This window comes from Colobus angolensis, unplaced genomic scaffold (assembly GCF_000951035.1).
Source record: "Colobus angolensis palliatus isolate OR3802 unplaced genomic scaffold, Cang.pa_1.0 Scaffold47, whole genome shotgun sequence".
In the NCBI taxonomy this organism is placed as follows: domain Eukaryota; kingdom Metazoa; phylum Chordata; class Mammalia; order Primates; family Cercopithecidae; genus Colobus; species Colobus angolensis.
Genome location: NW_012118154.1, coordinates 4,318,455 through 4,342,999, shown reverse-complemented (window position 1 = coordinate 4,342,999; position 24,545 = coordinate 4,318,455). Strand labels below are relative to the sequence as shown.

At 50.3% G+C, this 24,545-nt stretch overlaps 1 protein-coding gene and 7 non-coding genes across 8 annotated transcripts in view; 7 read left to right on the top strand and 1 right to left on the bottom strand.

The window, feature by feature from the left end:
• The window catches only part of CTC1 (CTS telomere maintenance complex component 1), a gene marked incomplete at its 5' end in the record, with an annotated part of 18,278 nt that extends 9,755 nt beyond the window's left edge, over nt 1-8,523 (top strand). Inside the window, 16 exons of the mRNA XM_011958641.1 lie at nt 773-1,005; nt 1,132-1,309; nt 1,403-1,603; nt 3,338-3,464; nt 3,895-4,009; nt 4,144-4,468; nt 4,556-4,645; nt 4,900-5,093; nt 5,684-5,772; nt 5,867-6,041; nt 6,363-6,440; nt 6,896-7,040; nt 7,136-7,200; nt 7,450-7,615; nt 7,714-7,840; nt 8,024-8,523. Coding sequence (XP_011814031.1) covers nt 773-1,005; nt 1,132-1,309; nt 1,403-1,603; nt 3,338-3,464; nt 3,895-4,009; nt 4,144-4,468; nt 4,556-4,645; nt 4,900-5,093; nt 5,684-5,772; nt 5,867-6,041; nt 6,363-6,440; nt 6,896-7,040; nt 7,136-7,200; nt 7,450-7,615; nt 7,714-7,840; nt 8,024-8,163 — 2,448 coding nt within the window. The remainder of the gene's footprint in view (nt 1-772; nt 1,006-1,131; nt 1,310-1,402; nt 1,604-3,337; nt 3,465-3,894; nt 4,010-4,143; nt 4,469-4,555; nt 4,646-4,899; nt 5,094-5,683; nt 5,773-5,866; nt 6,042-6,362; nt 6,441-6,895; nt 7,041-7,135; nt 7,201-7,449; nt 7,616-7,713; nt 7,841-8,023) is intronic.
• A 736-nt stretch (nt 8,524-9,259) lies between these two features.
• On the top strand, nt 9,260-9,333 carry TRNAI-AAU. The gene has a single exon. It is a non-coding gene; the product is annotated as a tRNA-Ile (tRNA).
• A 287-nt stretch (nt 9,334-9,620) lies between these two features.
• On the top strand, nt 9,621-9,702 carry TRNAS-AGA. Its single transcript has one exon. It is a non-coding gene; the product is annotated as a tRNA-Ser (tRNA).
• A 298-nt stretch (nt 9,703-10,000) lies between these two features.
• Nucleotides 10,001-10,074, top strand: TRNAT-AGU. Its single transcript has one exon. It is a non-coding gene; the product is annotated as a tRNA-Thr (tRNA).
• A 3,480-nt stretch (nt 10,075-13,554) lies between these two features.
• On the top strand, nt 13,555-13,626 carry TRNAP-CGG. The gene has a single exon. It is a non-coding gene; the product is annotated as a tRNA-Pro (tRNA).
• Nucleotides 13,627-14,149: 523 nt separating this feature from the next.
• TRNAD-GUC lies at nt 14,150-14,221 on the top strand. Its single transcript has one exon. It is a non-coding gene; the product is annotated as a tRNA-Asp (tRNA).
• A 602-nt stretch (nt 14,222-14,823) lies between these two features.
• TRNAG-UCC lies at nt 14,824-14,895 on the bottom strand. Its single transcript has one exon. It is a non-coding gene; the product is annotated as a tRNA-Gly (tRNA).
• A 609-nt stretch (nt 14,896-15,504) lies between these two features.
• Nucleotides 15,505-15,576, top strand: TRNAW-CCA. The gene has a single exon. It is a non-coding gene; the product is annotated as a tRNA-Trp (tRNA).
• Nucleotides 15,577-24,545: the final 8,969 nt, after the last annotated feature.

The following is a 24,545-nucleotide window of genomic DNA, read 5'->3' as shown; positions in this document are numbered from 1 at the left end:
CTCGATCTCCTGACCTCGTGATCCGCCCGTCTCGGCCTCCCAAAGTGCTGGGATTACAGGCTTGAGCCACCGCGCCCGGCCACTTCCTTTTCTTGTCATCCTTATTGCCACGACCCTAGCCTCAGTTACTATCATTTTTTTGTCATTTTGACTACACTAGCCTTCTAAGCAGACCACTTCATCTGTTGTTGGCCCCTCCAGTTCATTCTCTCTGCAGCAACTAGAAAGGGGGGATATGCCAGGCACAGTGGCTCATGGCTGTAATCCCAACACTTTGGGAGGCTAAGGCATGAGGATCACTGGAGCCTAGGAGTTTGAGACTAGCCTGAGCTATGACCACTGCACTCCAGCCTGGGCGACAGAGCAAGACTCCGTCTCAAAAAAAAAAAAAAAAAAGGAGTAGTCTTGGGCACTGTGAGGGAGTTGTGGCCAGAGCATCTCCTTTAGCGAAGGGCCTTTCACCTGGAGGAGGAGATGGCTGAAGCACAGGTCTGGGGCCGGGATGATCTCAGGCGACCTGGTGAGAAGCCTCAGCCATGTCTGTTCCTCCTGGAGCCACCCAGCCCACAACAAGACTGAGTGGAGCTCATAAGAGATGAAGGCTGACCGCAGTGGGAGTGGGTTGTAATGGAAAGCAAGGCCAGCCCCCGTGGGAGAAATTGTTTTCCTTCTTCCTGGAACCCAGGCAGTGGCAAAGTGCGGTGAACTTTGCCTGGGTTCATTGAGTTGGGGGCTTCATCTCTGCTTTTTCATTTTCTCTGCTTTCCCCCAGCTCCAGGATGTTCACCTGCTCCAGTCAGTGGGTGGGGGCACAAGAAGGCCAGTGCTCACCCCCTGCCTCCGTGGCGCTGTTCTGCTTCAAAGCTTCTCTCGTCAGAAGCCTGGGACTCACTCATCCCGTCAAGTCTACGGGGCCTCCCTGTATGAGCAGTTGGTGTGGGAACATCAGTTAGGACTTCCCCTCTACCTGTGGGCTACCAAGGCCCTGGAGGAGCTGGCGTGCAAGTGAGGAGGCTGAGGGCCCAGGGCGGGGAGGCAGTGGGAGTAGCCCACTTCCTTGGCAAGGAGAGCAGGATTCTTGAAGAGACAGGCTCTTCAGGGGAAGTGACTGCGCTGCTTTTCCTGGCCAAGGCTGTGTCCCCATGTGCTGAGACACCACCAGTTCCTGCAGCATTCCTCGCCTGGGAGCCCCGGCCTGGGACTGCAACTCCTGGCTCCTACCCTGGATCTTCTAGCTCCGCCAGGCAGCCCTGTTCGGAATCCACACAGTGAGATCCTTGAAGAGCCACATCACTGTCCCCTCCAGAAAGTATGAGGATGTGGGGGAAGCATGGTGGCAGAACACCGGAGGACACCTGGGGCCCATGGGACACACTCCCGATTTCCCTTCCCTCCTTGACAGTACACTCGGCTGCAGACTCCCTCCTCCTTCCCCACTCTGGCCACCCTGAAAGAGGAAGGACAGCGTAAGGCCTGGGCCTCCTTTGACCCTAAGGCCCTTCTGCCCCTCCCGGAGGCCTCCCACCTGTCCAGCTGCCAACTCAATCGCCACCTGGCTTGGTCCTGGCTCTGTGTGCTGCCCTCTGCCTTCCACCCAGCCCAGGTAAGGGGGACCCTTGGAGGACTCAGGGGACTTCCTTTGTTTTTTTTTTTTTTTTTTAGAAACGGAGTCTCGCTCTGTCGCAAAGGCTGGAGTGCAGTGGCCGGATCTCAGCTCACTGCAAGCTCCACCTCCCGGATTTACGCCATTCTCCTGCCTCGGCCTCCCGAGTAGCTGGGACTACAGGCGCCCACCACCACGCCTGGCTAGTTTTTTTGTATTTTTTTAGTAGAGATGGGGTTTCACCATGTTAGCCAGGATGGTCTCGATCTCCTGACCTCGTGATCCGCCCGTCTCGGCCTCCCAAAGTGCTGGGATTACAGGCTTGAGCCACCGCGCCCGGCCACTTCCTTTTCTTGTCATCCTTATTGCCACGACCCTAGCCTCAGTTACTATCATTTTTTTGTCATTTTGACTACACTAGCCTTCTAAGCAGACCACTTCATCTGTTGTTGGCCCCTCCAGTTCATTCTCTCTGCAGCAACTAGAAAGGGGGGATATGCCAGGCACAGTGGCTCATGGCTGTAATCCCAACACTTTGGGAGGCTAAGGCATGAGGATCACTGGAGCCTAGGAGTTTGAGACTAGCCTGGGTAGAGACCTTGTTGCCACAAAAATTTTGTTTTAATTAGGTGTGGTGGCACGTGCCTATGGTCCCAGCTACTCAGGAGGCTGAGGTAGGACCGCTTGAGCCTTAGAGATCAAGGATATAGTGAGCCAAGATCACACCACTGCACTGTAACCTGGGCAACAGAGCAAGACTCAGGAAAAAAAAAGGAAGTTGAAAAAAAGTGAAACTTGTATTACAGAACTCTCTTGTTTAAATCCTTTTTTTTGAGACAGGATCTTGCTCTGTAGCCCAGGCTAGAGTGCATTGGCACCATCATGGCTCATTGCAGCCTCGACCTCCCAGGTTCAAGTGACCCTCCCACCTCAACCTCCCAAGTAGCTGAGACTACGGGCGTTCACCACCATCCCTGGCTAATTTTCTTTTTTTTATATTTTTGGAACGGAGTCTTGCTCTGTCACCCAGGCTAGAGTGCAGTGGCTCTATCTTGGCTCACTGCAACCTTGCCTCCTGGGCTCAAGCAGTCCTCCCACCTCAGCCTCCCGAGTAGCTGGGACTATGGGCATCCATCACCACGTCCAGCTAAGTTTTGTGTTTTTGTAGAGATGGGATTTTGCCATGTTTCCCAGGCTGGTCTTGAATTCTTGGACTTGAGTGATCTGCCTGCCTCAGCCTCCCAAAGTGCTGGGATTACAGGCATGAGCCACTGTACCCAGCCTGGCTTAATTTTTACATTTTTTGATTTTTAGAGATGGGGTCTCTCTATGTTGCCAGGCTGATTTCCTCCTCCTGAGCTCAAATGATCCTTCTGCCTTGGCCTCCCAAAGCGCTAGGATTACAGGCGTGAGCCACTGCACCCAGCTTAAATTCTTTGCATGTCTCTCCCAGTGCATATAAAATAAAATCAGATGTCTCATTGTGTCCTATGAGATCCCGCATGGCCTCTTACCTGTAACCTCTATTTGTACCCTTTCTCTTCTACAAAATGTGCGAATGCATGTGTGTTTTTTTGTCTGTCTTCCTCACTTGAATGTAAGTTCTTTGGAATCAGAGACATGCCTTTTTTGTTCACTTTGTAGCTTTACCATGTAATACAGCATCTGGCAAATAGTAGATGCTCAGTATTTGCTGAATAAACATTTGGTAATTCAGCCTTCATCTTCTTGCAGGTTTTACTTGGGGTTCTGGTAGCTTCATCTCATAAAGGTTGTCTGCAACTTCGGGACCAAAGTGGCTCCCTGCCCTGCCTGCTCCTGGCCAAGCACGCTCAACCCCTCAGTGACCCACGGCTGATAGGTTTGGAGTTCAGATGTGGAAAGAAGGTGGTGGTGGGGTGGTGGTTCTCACAGCCAGGGGATCCTGGGAGGAAAAGTCTGCTGGGATTTACTAGAGGTGCTGAAGTGACACATGTCAATCAACAACTTCTGGGAGACGGGTATGGCAGACGGAGAGCAGGAGCAAGAGGACCCCTAGCCAGAATTTCCAGCACGCCTTTCTCCACCATAGCTCCTAACATGCACTCCAGGATTACAACTGTGTCTCCTACATTCTTAGTTTGGAGAGAAGGTGTCACCCCTCTAAGGTGGGGGTCAGGTGTGGGCTTTCATGTCATGTTAGGGCAGCAGCTCTGGCCTGGGATGGGCAGTGAGACCGGTAGGATGGTGTACCTTGCAACCCACCCCACAGGTCTCCTTTCTTGTCAAGATAGAAAACTTTCTTCCTCTAGGCTGCCTGGTGAGGGCAGAGAGGTTTCAGTTGATCATAGAGAGGGACGTGAGAAGCAGCTTCCCTTCCTGGAAGGAGCTGAGCATGCCAGGCTTCATCCAGAAGCAGCAGGCCAGGTTGGCTGCTTGGGGTCATGGTTGTCCTGAGTCTGAGGGGGAAGGAAGGGCCTGGTGAAAGGAGTGGGACTCTGGGGACCAAAATACCCAATGCCTGCATCACTAAGAAATCTATTCCTTGTCTCTCCCAACAGAGTCTATGTCCAGTTCTTTCTGGCTGATGCCCTGATCCTTTCTGTGCCCAGACCCTCCCTTCATTCAGCAACACCCTCGATACCTCAGACAGATCCCACCGGCCTGGAGGGACCCCACCTAGGACAGAGCCGACTCTTCCTGCTCTGCCACAAGGAGGCCCTCATGAAGCGGAATTTTTGTGTCTCTCCAGGAGCAAGTCCAGAGGTGCCCAAGCCCACCCTCAGTTTCTGTGTGTTGGGGAGCTGGCTTGGGGGCACCCAGAGGAAGGAGGGGACTGGATGGGGGCTGCCCGAGCCCCAGGGAAATGACAACAAGGATCAGAAGGTAAACTGGGACTCCAGGGACCCAGGACCTGACCTGTGCCCTGAGTCTCTGGCTGGGACCCCAGCACTTTGCTCTCCATTCTCACAGGTTCACCTCATTTTCTTTGGCGCTTCAGTCCGCTGGTTTGAGTTCCTGCACCCGGGGCAAGTGTACCGACTCGTAGCTCCTGGCCCCTCCGTGAGTGCCCTACTTCATCATTCCTTTCCCCAGAAAGCTTTTTTGGGGTTGGGGTCTAAAGAGGGCATGCCAGTGCCTGGTCACACTAGGCCTTCTGGAAGAAGGCTGGACTTAGATATACCAGAAAGCCTGTGTGTGTTGACACACTTCCTTCTCCACGTTCCAGAAAGAACAAAATTGGGTCAGAATATTTTGTGAACCTCCCACTGGACTAGCACACACTCACAGACAGTCGTCTTCCCATTTCTGTGCAGACACCAATGTTGTTTGAGAAGGATGGTTCATCCTGCATATCTCGGCGTCCTCTGGAGTTGGCTGGCTGTGCATCCTGCCTCACTGTCCAGGACAACTGGACTCTGGAGCTTGAAAGCTCCCAGGACATCCAAGATGTGCTGGATGCAAACAAGGCATTGCCTGAATCCTCACTGACTGACCTGCTCAGTGACAAGTAAATGTCCACCAAGCCCCTCTGGTTAATTTGGCCACTTTTTCTTCTCACAAGCTAGCTGGGTTTGGTGAAGACTTAATTTTCTTTTGCAGTAGGTATTTCTTTTGTTATTTTTTTTTTTAAGACAGAGTCTTGCTCTGTTGCCTAGGCCAGAGTGCAATGGCCTGATCTCAGCTCACTGAAACCGCTACTTCCCCTGTTCAAAGGATTCTCCCACTTCAGCCTCCCAAGTAGCTGGGATTATAGGGGTGCATGCCACCATGCCCAGCTAATTTTTTTGTATTTTTAGTAGAGACAGGGTTTCGCCATGTTGGCCAGGCTGGTCTCGAGCTCCCACCTCAGTCTCCCAAGTGCTGGGATTTAGGGGCGTGAGCCACCTTATGCGGGTTTCGAATGATCTGCCACAACCCTCTTTTTCCCATAGGCCCTGTTTCTCTTAGTGTGCAGTGTGGCGGAGCCCAGGGTTTTTCAGGACTTTATATATGAAATTCCAGCAGATACTTTAGTTCCATTTTCTGCCTTGGATCTGACTGTCTCCACTCTGTGCTTTCTTATGCCTCCATTCACAGTGTATTTCCCTGACCTTCCAGTTTCACAGATTCCTTGGTGTCTTTCTCCGCTGAGATTTTGTCACGGACACTGTGTGAACCCCTTGTGGCCTCTCTCTGGATGAAGCTGGGTAATGAACCTTCCTTTGTGGGGAAAGTATGAAATAGAGTGATGGGCCTTTGTGGACTTCACAGATCCTACCAACACCCACCTTCCTTCTGTAGGGAACACGGGGGCCATGAGAAGGTGTGTGAAGCTAACCGTCGCTCTTGAGACGGCTGACTGTGAATTCCCCCCTCACCTGGATGTATATATCGAAGACCCCCACTTGCCTCCCTCACTAGGACTCCTTCCAGGGGCCCGGGTCCACTTTAGCCAGCTGGAGAAAAGGGTTTCCAGGTGAGGGTGTGTAGTGTCACCTGCCTCCTCTTGCTACTGATGCAGCTCTCTGGAGTGTCCATCCCTGCTTAACTTTGCTGCAGCGACCCCTTCTCTTTCATACAGCTTTCCATGTATCAGTCTGCCATTTGTGCCCAGTACCCTCATGAGGTATTGCAGTCTGGTCCTCCTCCTAGTCTTCCCCTAGCTTTGGTAGGGCCGTGGCCAGGGTATGTCCCTCAGGGGGAGTGGCCAATCTGTGGTGCTTGATCTCTGAGTCCCAGCTTCTACCCCAATTTGCCTTGTCTTCCTGGTCACTCACTATTCCTCTTCCACTTGCAGGTCTCACAATGTTTATTGTTGTTTCCGGTCATCCACTTATGTGCAGGTCCTGAGTTTTCCCCCTGAGACCACCATCAGGTCAGTGCCCAGACCCCAACCCCTACACTTCCTGGCTTCACATCTGCATCTCCCACATGTCCCTGGTTCTGAAGATTTTGCCATCACTACAGTCTTCTCCAATCCCAACAAAATGTGTTGAGTCAGAGGAGCTCCTCTACCCCAAATAAAAAATGCTCTGTGCCTATCATTGTACCCAGAATCATTTAGTGTTCTAGGCTTTTGAAGGCTTTTCAGTCTAACATGCAAATGTTTCTTGGCTAACATCATGGTGTTCAAACCTGAAAAATAATCAATGACTATCAGAGATCAGGAATTAAAATGGGGGCAGGGGATGGGGCTTCTAGGAGCACATGGAACCCACTGCTGTCCCCATCGTGATGCCCTGTATGTCCTTCTAGACCCACCCTGCTTTCAGAACCCCTTTGCCTGTTCTGTTTCTTGACCCCTGTGTCTGTGTCTCTGTATTTATTTAGCGTTCCCCTGCCCTACATCTACCTGGCTGAACTTCTGCAGGGTGGTCGGTCCCCATTCCAGGCCACTACCTCTTGCCATATCGTCTCCGTCTTCAGCCTTCAGCTCTTCTGGGTGTGTGCTTATTGTACCAGCATCTGCCCCCAGGTAAGGGAGGGAAGGAACAGGCTGAACTGGGTGTGGAGTGCCAGAGGGATGTGATGGGACCAAGAGGACTTTTCCAACCACTGTCTTCATCTCAGGGAAAGTGCAGTCGCCTGGGCCCCACGTGCCCTACACAGACATCTGTAAGCCAGGCCACCATCAGGTGAGAGCACAAGGCAGGCACCCATTGTGCCATTTTCTTACTAGACCACTTTGTCTATCTGCAATTTCTACATTAGCATAATTCCTGGCTCATGAGAATTGCTGAATATTTTTTGAACGAACGAATGAGGGTAAGCTCCTAAATCTTTGAGCCAAAGACTGCAAATAGCGGGGAGGGAGGTATGCTGGGTCCGGGGTGTTGGCAGACTGGGTTGCTGTAGGCGTTTGTACTTTGTCCTGCTCCCCACAGGCTCCTGGTGGAGGACGGGACTGCCGAAGCCGTGGTGACCTGTAGGAATCACCACGTAGCAGCAGCACTGGGGCTCTGTCCTAGAGAGTGGGCCTCCCTCCTGGAGTTCGTCCGAGTGCCGGGCCGAGTGGGCTTGCAGTTTGCAGGGCCTGGAGCCCAACTTGAGGTGTGATGTGGCTGGGAGGGAGGGACTCAGTATACCCAGATGCCTGGGCTTTTGGCAGAGGATTTAGGAGCTAGTTCACCTTGATCTTCTTTTTCTAGTCCTCAGCCAGGGTGGACGAGCCTATGACCACGTTCCTCTGGACACTTTGTACTAGCCCCTCTGTCCTCCGTCCTGTTGTGCTTTCTTTTGAGCTGGAAAGGAAACCGTCTAAGATTGTCCCATTAGGTAAGGTTGGAGATGGGGGATCATGGTGATACTGGGATCATGGTGATACAGATAGATGGGTCCCTGGGAGGAAGAGGGATGAGAGACTGATGGGGGAATTTCTGGAGTTAGGGAGGAGAATGGTGGGTAGGAACTAAAAGCCACATGCCTGAGATGTGTGTTTTTCTTCTCTTCCCGCCTCAGAACCTCCTCGGCTACAGCGATTCCAGTGTGGAGAGCTCCCTTTCCTGACTCATGTGAACCCCAGGCTCCGATTGTCCTGCCTTTCCATCCGAGAGTCAGAGCACTCCAGCTCCCTGGGGGTCCTTGGTTCCTCCTGTTAACTGAACTGCAAGGATGGCCTGAGAGTGCTTCCTTGCTAAAAACCTGAAGGCCTAGGTCCTGGCTCCTCCCCCTACTTGCCCTGTGATTGAACCAAGGACTCCAGATTCACAAACCACTACGCCACTATAATTTCCCTTTGGTGTTCTGGTGCCAGCCTGCCTTGGCAAAACTGTGGAAACAAGAAATCACAGCACTATTGATATTTCCTGTGACTGGGGACAAGGCATGTGTATTCACAGGTGGCCCTGAGCACCTGGGTTCTGACTTTGTGGCAGGAGCTGAGGGAACAAGATTTGCTCGCTGTGGGGATGATGGTGACAGACCCATTGACCTGCAATGAAGCCCTCTGGTGTCATTTCTCACTGGTACTCATCTCTGGGGTCCCAGGCCTCCTGACTCCTAGTTGTCCACCTCCTAAGAACTCCTAGTCGTTCATCATCATTTCAGCCCTTTGCCACCAGGGCCAAAGGTGGAGAATGATTTGGAAGAGAAGAGCTTCTGGTCCAGCAGAAGAAATGATACCAAAGTCAGTTTGTAAAGGAAGTAAACTGGGGAGCTGGCAGCCAGGCAGAGAGCATAGCTATGATGGTCTTAGTAAGGCTGGGCCGTGCAGGAAGTCAAATATGAATGCCTAGAGGTGTTCACAAGCACAAAGATGGGGTAGGGGGAGGCAAGTGCCAGGCACGAGGAGGGCCAGGTGAGGACCCTGGGTGCCTGTGCTATAGGGCCCCAGGCTAGGGTCAGCCTTGTAGGTTTCCCAAGGGCCCGGCCTAAGGCAGATCCTTGATCAATGTACCATGAGACCAGAAGGTACTCTAAAATCACAATCACGGAATTAGGGGATCTAGGAGCAGTTCTTTGGAGCTATCCATGCATTTGGCTGGTGTTGCTGCATTTCTTTATTGGGGGCTGATAGGTGGAAAGATGAGCTGAGGCACATCTTTCAGAGCTACTGGGAGGCCATTTCTTCCTGGCTATTCGGATTCGTTCATGTTTGGGAGACCAGAGCATGGTTAATCCCGCATGTTGGTGTTTACACAGTTTTATGGCAGTAATATCCTATATTAAGATTCGTGGTAGTGCTGATTAGCAACTGGCCGGTTAGCTCAGTTGGTTAGAGCGTGGTGCTAATAACGCCAAGGTCGCGGGTTCGAGCCCCGTACGGGCCAGGGGGTGGTTTATTATTTTCTAACCGTCAGCTGTTGCCCGGGAGTTTCTGCCCAGAGCCAGTTGCTTTCTGATAACAGAATTACATTGCACATACTGCTTCTTATTCCCCGAATCACCAGCGCTGCTCCGAAGGTTTGGAAGGGAGGTGCCTCTGAGCACCCAGGTGAAAGGAAGGTGTCCCGTGCAACCGCCGCGTCTTTTCTTCCCTGGAAGTGCGTTGGAGGCAGATGTTTGTCAGTGAAGGGAAGTAAGAAAGGCATTGGATGAAAGTCAGAAAACAGGCCTTGTAGTCGTGGCCGAGTGGTTAAGGCGATGGACTAGAAATCCATTGGGGTCTCCCCGCGCAGGTTCGAATCCTGCCGACTACGTGATATTTTTCTGACCATATTTCTCTCCTCCAGGACGGGATGATCCAGTCGGCACCCTCCAAACCTCTCATCTAGGAATTCTAGAATCGAGAATTTGATTTGGAGTCTATGATTTTGGTTTGAAATGTATTATTAACTTCTTTCGAAATTGAAGGAAATTCCAAGAATGGATGAGTGATGCAAGATCCAGTTTACTTAACAAATTAATTCTAATCTGAATTAGGTCTGAAGAAGCTGGGTCCAGGTTCCCTGCAGTATATTCTTGTAGATGAATTTCAAAACCCTTAAGGGCAGCCTTGGCGCCGTGGCTTAGTTGGTTAAAGCGCCTGTCTAGTAAACAGGAGATCCTGGGTTCGAATCCCAGCGGTGCCTTTATTCAATTGAAATAGTGTAATTTTGCAGCTCAATCCTCATCCCTGAATAGATTCATGGATTGTTTTTATATCAGAACGCTCAAGAGTTTCTGTTCTGCACTCAGAGCACCCAGATTTCCTGCTCAGTCGACTTGCCACTCCCATGAGACCGCCACTCTAAAAGGTGGTTCTCTAACTGGGGCAGAAATGCTGCATAGGCCTAAGGGTACTTTGCCCAACTGATGCCACACCCTACTGGTGCAGGTGGACTGGGTCTGGCGGCTGCCCTACCCTTGATGGAAGAGGCTGCCCACCTTCGAGGCCTCTTTCCCTACCCTAGGACATTCCCTAGAACCTGAGCCACTTTGTTTTGTTTGGCTCTTCATTATGTTTATTTGGGTTGGGTGGCTCATAATGTTATATTATACATATAATATATAATATGTATCTATATATACAGTATTTAAAATTTGGCACAGCTTCTAGATGCGGTTCTCTAACTGGTCTTTCACATGCAGTTACCTCCATCCCTCTCCACTAGCAGGATGTCAGGGTAAGGAGTAAGCAGGGATCCGGCTGGCCTGGTCTGGCACCAGGTTTCCTGCAGGAGGGTGCGGAAGCCTAAGGCCATGTGGACAGAGACAAGAAAGTGTCATTCGGGAGTCCCTAGGAAGGCTGGTGTGGAAGGGCAGGGCATGCTTCTGGAGCACTGAATCTAGGCTGATTAAGGTAGAAATAAATGCAGGAGAGAAGGCAAGAAATAGGATCTGTGGGGTCTTGGCAGTACCTAAACCTCCTTGGAAGATAGGCAGAAAGCTCTCGACACAATTCCATGGCCCACGAACCAACGTAAGATGAGCAAATGGCTTGAAGGAATTGCTATCTCCAGGTCAAGACAGTGATGCAGCACTGCCGGGTCCATGTTTGTGGCAAGCACTGGGCTGGACCCTGTGCAGAACCAAATGAACAAGGCACAGTCCCCTTCTCAGCACTAAGGGCACTGTAAGAACAGGGAGAAGTGGAATCTCATCTGGCCTGAGGGTAGAGGGTGATCAGCTAAGTCTGAAACACCAGGTAGAAACTTGCCACAGGCCGGGCGCGGTGGCTCAAGCCTGTAATCCCAGCACTTTGGGAGGCCGAGACGGGTGGATCACGAGGTCAGGAGATCGAGACCATCCTGAGCTACACGGTGAAACCCCGTCTCTACTAAAAAATACAAAAACTAGCTGGGCGAGATGGCGGGCGCCTGTAGTCCCAGCTACTCGGGAGGCTGAGGCAGGAGAATGGCGTAAACCCGGGAGGCGGAGCTTGCAGTGAGCCGAGATCGCGCCACTGCACTCCAGCCTGGGCGACAGAGCTAGACTCCGTCTCCAAAAAAAAAAAAAGAAAAGAAACTTGCCACATACGGCTGGGTGCGGTGGTGCACGCCTGTAATCCCAGCACTTTGGGAGGCCGAGGTGGGCGGATCACGAGGTCAGGAGTTCAAGACCAGCAGCCTGGCCAACATAGTGAACTTGTAACACAGTGAAACCTCGTCTCTACTAAAAATAACAAAAAATTAGCCAGGCGTGGTGGCAGGTGCCTGTAGTCCCAGCTACTTGGGAGGCTGAGGCAAGCAATGATCAGCTGTTTCTTCGTTCTTGGTTTCTAAAAGTGGAGTCTATGTACGCGCTTTTAAAATAATAAAAGTGTGGGGTATGCAGATGGGATTTCAGGGTATGTGTGAACTCCCTGGATTGTATACATGTCTAGGAAGAGGGCCATAGCTTTTTTTTTTTTTTTTTTTTGAGATGGAATCTCACTCTGTCACCCAGACTGGAGTGCAGTGGCATGATATTGACTCACTGCAACCTCCGCCTCCTGGGTTTGAGCAATTCTCCTACTTCAGCCTCCCAAGTAGCTGGGATTACAGGCGCCCGCCACCATGCCGGGCTAATTTTTGTATATTTAGCAGAGACGGTGTTTCACCATTTTGGCCAGGCTGGTCTTGAACTCCTGACTTTGTGATCCACCCGCCTCAGCCTCCCAAAGTGCTGGGATTACAGGTGTGAGCACTGCCCCCGGGGAAGAGGGTCATAGCTTTCATAAGGGTCATAAAGGATTTAGGCCTCCCCTTCTGCAGAGATTAAGTTCTTGAGACCAGGGAAGAAAGAGGTGACTGGATTATCTTGCAGAGAAAGCTGGAGCCCAAGGGGAGGGAGACAGGAATTGGAAAAGGGTAGGGATGGGGGAGGAGATGCCAGATCAGCCCTGAAAACCTCTTTACCCGTCTCAAAGACTTGGGACACAAATGGGAAAGAGTGGGCTAACTTCTGCTGCCCTTCCCCACTGTCTGCCCAGGGACACCTGGGAAAGGACAAATAGGAGCTGAATCCTTCACTGAAGGCCCCGTCAACGTATCTATGGGTTGGGCGTTAGGAACGGCCTGGCCCCACAAATCACACAACTGGGGTGTAGAACAAAATGGTTCCAGAGATGCTACCAGGCTGGTCCAGGACCGATGCAGGCCAGAACCCCGCTGGGAGGACTCCTCAGAACAGGCACTGAGCGGAGGAAAGGCAGAACACGTGGTCTGCTACTGACCCCACCAGATCTTCTGGGACTCTGGGCAGTTCCGGAGTACTGCTAAGTCCCCAAACCGGGTCTACAGGTCTAAGACCACACTCATGCGGCCACTTGCCTCAGAGCCTTCGGGGGGGTCTTAGGAGGCAGGCAGGAAGGTCTTCTTCTAGGCCATTCTAGGAGGGGACTGGAGAGCAGAGGTTAGACTGGAGGGTAGGGGTAACCTGATCTTACAGCCGGGAAGCCACGAGACTAGTCGCCTAGCCTTGCGCCCCGCCCCACTGCAGGGTGGAAAGCGTGTCCCACTCCAGTCACCCAGCTCAATAACGCCCTCCACCGTGGGTCTTCTGGGCCCCAGAAATCGTTCCCTCTTTCCCTCGCCTGGGCACTGCCACGCGGTCTGGGGAACCCGTGGACTATCGACGCTCTGGCCCGGGGTTTGCCCTGCCCGGTAGCCCAGGAGGATAGACAGACACAGGGGACTGGTGTTCCCCTAGTGATTTCAAGGCTCATTAACTGTCTCCGAGCCGTCCCGAAAGCAAGCAACTCCACCGCTTCTCTTCAAAGCTCTGCAACGAAGGACTAGGTTCAAGGACCGCAGGCGGAGGCGGGAATTGTCAAGATCCCAGGTTACGGAATGGCACCGAGTTGGTGACCAAAGGAAGCAGACACCCGGGTGTTCAAGGCAGTCCTACAGGGCGGCGCGGGGGCTAGGCGGAGGCCACTCCCTCCCACTTCCTCGACGCTATTTCCTGGGAGGAGTTGGAGCTCGCGGCCCGGAGCCAAGAGACTCCCAGAGCCCTGCACCAAAATACTAGGCTTGGGGGAGGCGGGTTCCTGAGCGCGCGCCAGGACCGTTCTGCCATGCATAGTGGACCCAGCACTACAGCTAGCCTGGCACGACCTCTAGGGCGGTTCGCAGCAGCAGTTGTACGTCGGCTCGTTGGTCTAGGGGTATGATTCTCGCTTCGGGTGCGAGAGGTCCCGGGTTCAAATCCCGGACGAGCCCTCCTTTACATTTTGCTGAAACGAGAGTGTCTTCAAGGAATGTGTTACCTGACCAGCGATGCAGGAGACTTGACTGGAAATCATCAATGTACAGTAAGCTCTTTTGTGGCACCGGGATAACAGAAGGAATCTCAGCCCCCAGATCCGCCTGACATGTCAGGAAGAGACGAGGCACGCCCAGACTTGGGCAGGACGCTCCCTTTCTGCCTCCTGACTTCCTGCGTGGTGTCTCAACTCCGCCACCACAGCATGATTTCGGTTTGATTGACACCCATCAATCTATAGTTGTGGATGACAGTGTTCGGGAGAGCCCAGGAACTGTCAGAACTTGGTTCTCTGCAGCCCTGGAGGCAATCTGTCTCTTTCGGTCACTCCATCTGACGATCGGTGCCTGAAATACACCTACAGTTTCTGGTCGGCGTTTCTTGGTGGTTGGAAGAACAGAACCCTTAGGAACTCTGCTGTCAGCAAGCCGAGTGTAAAGTCCCAGATCAAGGATTGGGAGAGGAACCCTTACGGGTCACTCCTCGTTAGTATAGTGGTGAGTATCCCCGCCTGTCACGCGGGAGACCGGGGTTCGATTCCCCGACGGGGAGAGCACTAGTAAGATTTTTGCTTTCATTAAATCCGTCCTGGCCCCTGGGATGGAGCTAGAAAAAAGAGGGAAAGGAGGAGGGGAGGAAAGTTTGGCCTACCTCTCCAGCTCGCACTGTAAGTTTCCATTTTACTTCAAGCAACTTGGAGTTCAAACGTGTACCTAAAGTGGCCACTATCTCCTCCGCTCAATATGTTCATTAGTGCTCAGACTTGATCTAGTTTGCTCCCTCCTTGACGGCAGTGCGCGTTTCCATTCTCTGCTTGAACCTGGCCAAGCAGCTTTGGTCCCCGGCCATCCAGGGTGCAGAGCCCGGGCTTTTGTTTCCTTTCGCCTCCCTGCGTTTTGTGGATTCGTACTGCGATCCGGACACAGTAGGCAACCCCGGGCCGAGATTCCGACAGGCTGCTCTCCCCTGGAGGGGCTTGCAAGGCGCATCCGCCAGGAGCGCGGTGGTCCGGCAGTGGTTGCAGGTGTAGCGGAAAGCGGGTTCTTTCGGAGAGGAAGGTTCCTCAGGAAAACCTCACGAAAACCCTCAACCATGGTGGGGCCCAGAAAACACGAGAAGGAAAAGAGGGGGGGGGGGGGAAAAAACTCATTATTTGCGTTGGCCGGGAATCGAACCCGGGTCAACTGCTTGGAAGGCAGCTATGCTCACCACTATACCACCAACGCTCGGGTACTATCCCCTGCCTTTCATATGTCATGTTGATTGGGGTGAGTCGGGTTGGACTCGTGCGGAGTCAGGGAAGCAGCATCAGCGAGATCCAGGTAAAAGTAATGGCTGCTGTCGTCTGCCCGGCGCGCAATTGTGAGTGACCTTCACCGCTAGTGCGCGCCACCCCACATGAACCTGTAGGGTTATGCCCAGTCTACAGACGAGGAAACCGAGGTCCAAAGAAGTTGAGTTACCGGCAGAGCTGGGATTACGTCTAAGATCTCTCCAGGGGGCGAGAGCTGCAGCGGCACCATGATGATATATCATCTCCAGAAAAAAAAAAAAAGAGTCCTAGACGCATAAAAATCGCTTCTCTGTAGAGTGGGCTCAATGAGCTCAATGTGATTCAAGTTAAGGAACTGGGCCCTAAGCCAAATGCGCCTAAACACAATTTGCCTCTTTATTATTTATCCAGAGGATGAATTTAATTCCCACTTACGTGCGCCCACATCTCGTCAGCTGGTGCCTCGCAGAAATGCGCTGACAAATCTTAAAGATGCAGCTTCATAACAAAAGTCCGCCCCTTATTGCTGTTCAAGAGACCCCTCAAGTAACACTTTCGGGCAGGCCTCGTGGCGCAACGGTAGCGCGTCTGACTCCAGATCAGAAGGTTGCGTGTTCAAATCACGTCGGGGTCAAACAAAACATTGTTTTCCCTAATCAAATAGATTTACGGTGACATTTTTAGGGACAGGACAAAAAAACCTCCTCAGTAGACGGATAGGAGGGGAATAAGACAAATGTGAACGTTATTCAGAAGTTGGGTACAATTGTCCGGGCGCGGTGGCGCAAGCCTGTAATCCCAGCACTTTGGGAGGCCGAGACGGGCGGATCACGAGGTCAGGAGATCGAGACCATCCTGGCTAACACGGTGAAACCCCGTCTCTACTAAAAAATACAAAAAACTGGCCGGGCGCGGTGGCGCAAGCCTGTAATCCCAGCACTTTGGGAGGCCGAGACGGGCGGATCACGAGGTCAGGAGATCGAGACCATCCTGGCTAACACGGTGAAACCCCGTCTCTATTAAAAATTCCAAAACTAGCCGGGCGAGGTGGCGGGCGCCTGTAGTCCCAGCTACTCGGGAGGCTGAGGCAGGAGAATGGCGTGAACCCGGGAGGCGGAGCTTGCAGTGAGCTGAGATCCGGCCACTGCACTCCAGCCTGGGCCACAGAGCGAGACTCCGTCTCAAAAAAAAAAAAAAAGAAGTTGGGTACAATTTCAGTTGGGTACAGACTTTCAGCACTATGTGATATATCCCTGAGGCAAATCTGCACATGTACCCCTAAAGTCTATAAAAGTAAAAATAAATTTAAAAATAAAAAAAATTCTTGTTGTATGGAAATTTTTTAAGAATTTTTTTCAATTATTATTGTTTGTATCTTTTTTCCCTTGAGACAGAGTTTCTCTCTTGTTGCCTAGGCTGGAATGCAATGGCACTATTTCAGCTCACTGCAACCTCCAGCCATGGGTTCAAAAGGATTCTCCTGCCTCAGCATCCTGAGTAGCTGGGATTACAGGCATGCACCACTATACCCGGCTAATTTTGCATTTTTAGTAGAGACGGTGTCTCCATCTTGGTCAGGCTGGTCTCGAACTCCCAACCTCTGGTGATCCGCCCGCCTGGGCCTCCCAAAGTGCTGGGATTACAGGTGTGAGACACCGTGCCCGGCCTTTTTAAATGTTTTTAATAATCTCTGCTGTTCTATGTATGTTTACTTAACACTGAACACAAGGATATTAAATACAAATATTACCTTTCTCCAAACTTCCCAGCAGTCACTAGAAGCTCAGGACCACGTGCCTTTTGGCTGCTTCCAGTAAATCGAAAAACAAAACCGGTGGGGCGGCGTGGCTCTTGCCTATAATCCCAGCAGTTTGGGAGACCGAGGCAGATGGATCACGAGGTCAAGGTATCTTGGACATGGTGATACAGAAGCAGACAGTTGACCAGTCCTTGCAGAAACGGTGCTTGAAGAACTGCTGATGACCTAAGCAAGGTAACAGCATAGAAACTCTGGCGACCGAAGGCGGAGCTGGCTGTGAGGCTGGCTACCCAGCAGTCCCACCACCATTCTCACTGCCAGGGCAGCCAGAAAACCTTGCCCGCTTTAGTTATTTCATAAGGAGATGCAAAATGATAATTTCCTAATTCTATCATTTTATGTACATTTATTAGCTGAAACACACACACAAATATATTCGTAACAAAATAAACAGGAAATACAGCCAGCTGTGGTGATTCATGCCTATAATCCCAGCACTTTGGGATGCCAAGGAGGGCAGATCACCTGAGGTCAGGAGTTTGAGACCAGCCTGGCCAACATGGTGAAACCCCGTCTCTACCAAAAATACAAAAAAATTAGCCAGGCATGGTGGCACATGCCTGTAATCCCAGCTATTCAGGAGGCTGAGGCAGGAGAATCGCTTGAGCTTGGGAGGCGGAGGTTGCAGTGAGCTGAGATCGTGCCATTACTCTCCAACCTGGGCGACAGAGTGAGGCTTCGTCTCAAAAAAAAAAAAGGGAAATACACTTACAGTCCTTGTTTCTCTAACTGGTCATGTAGTGGTCATGTAGTGGTATCATGAAGCTGATAACTAGCTTCTTTTTTTTTTTTTTTTTTTTGAGATGGAGTCTCACTCTGTCACTCAGGTTGGAGTGCAGTAGAGTGCAGGTGATCCACCTATCTCGGCCTCCCAAAGTGCTGGGATTACAGGCGTGAGCCACCATGCACAGCCATTTTTTAAATATTTTTAGTAGAGACGGGGGTTTCATCATGTTGGCCAGGCTGGTCTCGAACTCCTGACATCAGGTGATCCTCCCGCCTCAGCTTCCTAAAGTGTTGGGAATATAGGTATGAGCCACTGCACCTGGCCTAAATAGCTTCTTCTACCCATTTTGTCTTTCCATTGTCTTCAGCAAGCCCCTCAACTGGTCCTGGTTCTTTCCCTGGTAAGGAGACCCAAACCTTGTTCCTGAAGGGTCTAAGTCACTAGTAATCCTACCTGAATTGAGTGCTTGTAGTTTTCCACTGACCTTAAAATCTGTATTGGTCTGCTGAGACTACCATAACAAAATGCCACAGACTGGGTGGCTTAAACAACAGACATCTATTTTCTTACTCTTCTGGAAGCTCAAAGTCCAAGATCAAGATGTTTACAGGGTTTGTGTCTGCTGAGGCCTCTCTTCCCAGCTTTTATATGCTGCCTGCCGTCTTGCAGTGTCCTCACACGGCCTTTCCTCTGTGCCACCAGGGAAAGAGAGAGCTCTGGAGTCTCTCCCTCTTCTCCTAAGGATGCCAGCCTTGTAGGATTAGGACTTCACTCAAAAGACCTCATTTAACCTTAACTACTTCCCTAAAGGCTCTGTCTGGAAATACATTTACCTTGGGTGTTAAGGCTTTATCATATGGATTTTGGAGGGACACAATTTCATCCATAACAACTACAGAAGAAAATGGTAGTGAAACAATATACATAGACCCAATTCTTGAATTTTTTTTTTTTTTGAGATGGACTCTTGCTCTGTCACCCAGGCTGGAGTTCAGTGATGCGATCTCTGCTCACTGAAAGCTCTGCCTCCTGGGTTCATGCCATTCTCCTGCCTCAGCCTCCTGAATAGCTGGGACTACAGGCGCCTGCCACCACACCCAGCTAATTTTTTGTGTGTTTTTAGTAGAGACGGGGTTTCACCATCTTAGCCAGGATGGTCTTGATCTCCTGACCTCGTGATCCACCCACCTCGGCCTCTCAAAGTGCTGGGATTACAGGCATGAGCCACAGCGCCTGGCCTAATTCTTGAAATTTTACACTGGAACTCCACCTGTACGCCTTTTACTTCACTTTTTAAAAACGTCAGAAACAAATAAAGCAAAATGTGTTAAGATTTGACTAATTTAACAGTACTCACATAAGTGCCTTTCAAGTGTATGCCTGGACGGGTGTGGCGGTTCATGCCTGTAATCCCAGCACTTTGGGAGGCCAAGGTGGGTGGATCACCTGAGGTAAGGAGTTCGAGACCAGCCTGGTCAAAATGATGAAACCCCGTCTGTATTAAAAATACAAAAATTAGCCAGGCATGGTGGCGCACGCCTGTAATCCCGGGAGGCAGAGGTTGCAGTGAACCGAGATCGCCCCATTGCACTCCAGCCTGGGCAACAAGAGCGACGCTCTGTCTCAAAAAAAAAAAAAAAAGTTTAGCCGGAATGGTGGCAGGCGCCTATAGTCCCAGCTACTCGGGAAGCTGAGGCGGGAGAATTGCTTGAACCTGGGAGGCAGAGGTTGCAGTGAACAGAGATTGCGCTACTGCACTCTAGCCTGGGCAACAAGAGTGAAACTCCATTTCAAAATAATAATAATAATAAATAAAAAAGAGCTGGGCGTGGTGGCTCACGCCTGTAATCCCAGTACTTTGGGAGGCTACAGCAGGCAGATCACGAGGTCAGGAGTTCGAGAACAGCCTGACCGACATGGTGAAACCTTATCTCTACTAAAAACATAAAAATTAGCTGGGCATGGTGGCACATACCTGTAGTCCCAGCTACTTGGGAAGCTGAGGCAGGAGAATCACTTGAACCTGGGAGGCAGAGGTTATGGTGAGCTGAAATCATGCCACTGCACTCCAGTCTGGGCAACAGAGCAAGAGTGCATCTCAAAAAAAAAAAAAAGATATTTTATAATTTTTTTGTGGTTTATATTTAACATAAATTTTACCATTTTAACCATTTTAAAGTAATTAAGAGTTTCTGGTATATTCTCACAGTGGTGCATCAATCATCACTATTTAATTCCAGAACATTTTAATCATGCCCCAAAAGAAACCCTCTATCCATTGGCACTCTGGATTCGCCCTTCTCCCTCCCTCTAACCTCTGGAAACCACTAATCTGTTTCTGTCCCAATGGATTTGCTTATGCTGGATATTATGCTGGATATCGCTTGTAAATGCAATCATATAATATGTGAACTTTCTATCTAGCTTTCTTTTCTTTTCTTTTCTTTTTTTTTTTGTTTTTTTGTTTTAGACGGAGTCTTGCTCTGTTGCCCAGGTTGGAGAGCAATGGCACGATCTCAGCTCACTGCAACCTGTGCCTCTTGGGTTTAACGGTTTTCCTGCCTCAGCCTCCTGAGTAGCTGGGACTACAGGTGCCCACCACCACACCCAGCTAATTTTTGTATTTTCAGTAGCGTCGGGGTTTTGCTATGTTGGCCAAGCTGGTCTCGAGCTCGTGACCTCAAGTGATCCTCCTGCCTCAGCATCCTAAAGTGCTGAGATGGCAGGCGTAAGCCAGCACACACGGACTTTTTTCTTTTTCTTTCTTTTCTTTTCTTTTTTTTTTTTCTTTTTTTAAGAGAGAGGGTCTTGCTCTGTTGCCAAGGCTGGAGTGCAGTAGCATGATCACTGCTTACTACAGCCTTGACCTCCTGGACTTAAGCAATCCTCCTGCCTCAGCCTCCTGAGCAGCTGAGACTACAAGTGCGCACCACCACATCCAGCTAATTTTTGTATTTTTTGTAGAGATCGGATTTCGCCATGTTGCCCAGGCAAGTCTGGAACTTCTGGGCTCAAGGGATCTGCCCACTTTAGCCTTCCAAAGTGCTGGGACTACAGCCATGAGCCACAGTGCTCAGCTTAGCCTCTTTTGCTTATAAAGTTTTCATGGTCACCCAGGCTCTGTCACCCAGGCTGGAATGCAGTGGCGTGATCTTGGTTCACTGCAACCTCCACCTTCTAGGTTAAAGCGATTCTCCTCCCTCAGCCTCTCGAGTAGCTGGGACTACAGGCGCCCACCACCACGCCTGGCTAATTTTTGTATTTTTAGTAGAGACGGGATTTCACTATGTTGGCCAGATTGGTCTTGATCTCCTGACCTTGTGAGCCGCCCGCCTCAGCCTCCCAAAGTGCTGGGATTACAGGTGTGAGCCACTGTGCCTGGCCCAATTCTTTTATATATATATACTTAGGAGCAGAATTGCTGGGCTTTCTCAGATTCCTTGCCCCATAGAGTTCTTCCTCTTGGGCCCCAACGTCCTACTTTAGGGGAGGAAGATTGACTTTCTGAACCTCATCATAAGCTTCAAAGGGATCAAAAACTGCCTGCTAGCACAAGCCTGCGCCCTCTGCTACCACACCTTCTTTTTAGAGATTATTTGTCATTAATATTTAATCCTGCCAACAGTTCCGTGACTCCATACACCTTCTAAAACATTAGAACATTAAAGGCAAAGCTTAAGTCCCCGCTGATGACCACCCATCTCTGCCTCCTCCCTCCTCTCCACAGAAGAGACAATGGCAATGCAAATACATGAGACGTATTTCACTATGTTGATGTGTGGGCAGTTAAAGGTAAATTGATAGGTTCCAGAAGCGAATTGGTGTAACCAAGTCCAAACTTGTTCTGAGGCTGCAATGAGCTATGATTGTGCAGTAAGTGTACATGCCTCGGACAAAAGAGACCTTGCCTTGAAAAAAAAAAACCGGGCCAGGCACAGTGACTCACGCTTGTAATCCCAGCACTTTGGGAGACCGAAGCTGATGGATCACAAGGACAGGAGTTCAAGACAAGCCTGGACAACGTGGTGAAACCCCATGTCTACTAAAAACAAAAAAATTAGCCGGGCGTGGTGGCAGGCTCCTGTAGTCACAGCTACTGGGGAGGCTGAGGCAGGAAAATCACTTGAATCCGGGAGGCGGAGCTGGCAGTGAGTCGAGATTGCATCATTGCATTCCAGCCTGGGCGGCAGAGAGACTCCATCTCAAAAAAAAAAAAAAAAAAAAAAAATCCTTTATAATAAACCAGTGAACATTTTTCCCTGAGTTCTGTGAGCCACTCTAGCAAATTCATTGAACATAAAGAGGGAATTGTAGAAACCCCAACTTATACCCAGTTAGTCATGAGCACAGGTAAAACAACCTGAGGCTTGCGGTTGGCATCCAAAGTGAGGGGCAGTCTTGTGGGACTGAGCCCTCAACCTGTGGGATCTGATGCTCTCTCCAGGTAGATAGTGTCAGAATCGAATTGGAAGACTCCCAGCTGATGGCTGCTGCAGAACGATTGCTTGCTTGGTGGTGGAGTGAAATCCCCACACATGTGGTCGCAGAAGTCTCCTGTGTTGATTGCTGCAGTGTGAGGGCAGAGGAAAAATTGGGTCTTTTTTTGTTTTTTGTTTTTTTTAGACAGATTCTTGCTGTGTTGCCCAGGCTGGAGTGCAGTGGCGTGATCTCAGCTCACTGCAGCACTCCCAGGTTTAAGCAATTCTTGTGCCTCACTCAGCCTCCTGAGTAGCTGGGACTACAGGTACCTGCCACCACAACTGGCTATTTTTTTTTTTCCCCGAGATGGAGTCTAGCTCTGTCACCCAGGCTGGAGTGCAGTGGTGCGATCTTGACTCCCTGCAACCTCCACCTTCCAGGTTCAAGCGATTCTCCTGCCTCAGCCTCCCAAGTAGCTGGGATTACAGGCTCCTGCCACCACACCCAGCTAATTTTTGTATTTTTAGTAGAGATGGGTTTCACTGTGTTGGCAAGGCTGGTCTCGAACTCCTGACCTCATGATCCACCTGCTTCAGCCTCCCAAAGTGCTGGGATTACAAGCATGAGCCACCATGCCTGGCCAGAACTGGCTAATTTTTTGTATTTTAGTAGTGATGCGTTTCACCATGTTGCCCAGGGTGGTTTTGAACTGCTGAGCTCAGGCAATCCACCCTCCTGGGGCTCCTGAAGTGCTAGGATTACAGGCGTGAGCCACTGTACCCGGCCCGTTTTTTCTTTTTATGGAGACAGGGTGTCACTCTAATGTCAGAGCTGGAGTGCAGTGGTGCAATCATGGCTCACCACAGCCTTGACCTCCGGGCTCTGCTGATCTTCTTGCCTCAGCCTACCAAGTAGCTTGGACTAGAGGCACACAGTACCATACCCGGCTAATTTTTTTGGTATTTTTTGTAGAGATGGGCTTTCACCATGTTGCCCAGGCTGATCTTAAACTCCTGGGATCAAGTGATACAGCTGCCTTGGCCTCCCAAAGTGCTGGGGTTACAGGCGTGAGCCGCCAAGCCCAGCCATAGTTTGTTTTTTCTACACAATATGCTTTAAACGGCAAATAGCATTTAGAATGCATTCAGGAAGAATATCTATTGTTCATGTAAGAAAAGTGCTAATGGAGGCATGCAGAGGCTCAACAATGTCATCAAGTCCTGGAGTGCTTTCCAGGCCTCTCTTCTGCCTTCTGCAGTGTTAGGCTTCAATGTCAAGCTGCTTCCCTCAGTAGCACCAGAAGCAGCAACGAGGGCTGCATGCTTCCCTGCTCACTTCCAGAAATCCCTTCCTCCATACCTTGCCCTATACATCTTTTCATCTATATCCTTTGAAATACACTTTATGATAAACCAGTAAACGTTAAGCGCTTCCTTGAGCTGCCCAGCATTCTGAGCAAGAAAACTGATTCCCACTAGTTGGCCCACTTAAGTCACATGCTTATATCCCTGATCCAATAACCATAATCTGGAATAAAACCTGATTAGTATAAGTCAATTGGGACTCATTTCTGGACCTGGAATGGAGTCAGTTTCCTTCTCAAACCCTCAAAACTCTAAGTGCTTTCAGAACTGGGAATAAGGCCGGGCGCAGTGGCTCACGCCTGTAATCCAAGCACTTTGGGAGGCTAAGATGGGAGGATCACCTGAGGTCAGGAGTTTGAGACCAGCCTGACCAATGTGATGAAACCCCGTCTCTACTAAAAATACAAAAATCAGCTGGCGTGGTCACATGCACCTGTAATCCCAGCTACTCCCGAGGCTGAGACAGGAGAATCGCTTGAACCCGGGAGGAAGAGGTTGCGGTGAGCCGAGATGGCGCCATTGCACTCCAGCCTGGGCAACACAGCGAAATTTCGTCTCAAAAAAAAAAGTGGTATTTAATTAGGTCTTCATCAACCTAGGTCTTCATCAACCCTTCATCAACCTTCAATCCCTAGGTTGTCAGCAACAGAAACTACTACAGAAACCGACTGCATAGACTGGAGAGACAGGTGGTCCCCTAAAGGAAAAATAAAGAGTGTTAGAAGAAAGGAGAAGAGTGCTGGACAGTACATACTTAACAAGTATCCACTGGTTATTTCATAGAAGGCCCAGAAATGTATTTATTTAACTTAGTAATGAAATCTGAGGGTTAGGAAGAGCAGAAAAGAAGGGAGTGTGGCAGGAAGGAGGAAAAATCAAAGTGGGCCCAAACAATATGGCGGCTAACAGAGATCTTGCAAGGAAAGGTCTACTCGTGGAAAACTCCTCCCAGGAATGTCAGAACTTTTAATGACGACATAGTAATGACACAAGAATAAACACAGGCAAATGAGCAAACAACAGAATACAAAGTCTAGAAATAGACACAAGTAAATATGCTAACATTATATATCAAGGGCAGCATTTAAATTCTGTTGGGGCAGTTTAACAAATGGTGTTGACATAACTGGCTCTCCAACGCGCAGAAGTTAGACCCCAGCTCATACATGTAAAAGGATAAACTTGGCCGGGCGCGGTGGCTCAAGCCTGTAATCCCAGCACTTTGGGAGGCCGAGACGGGTGGATCACGAGGTCAGGAGATCGAGACCATCCTG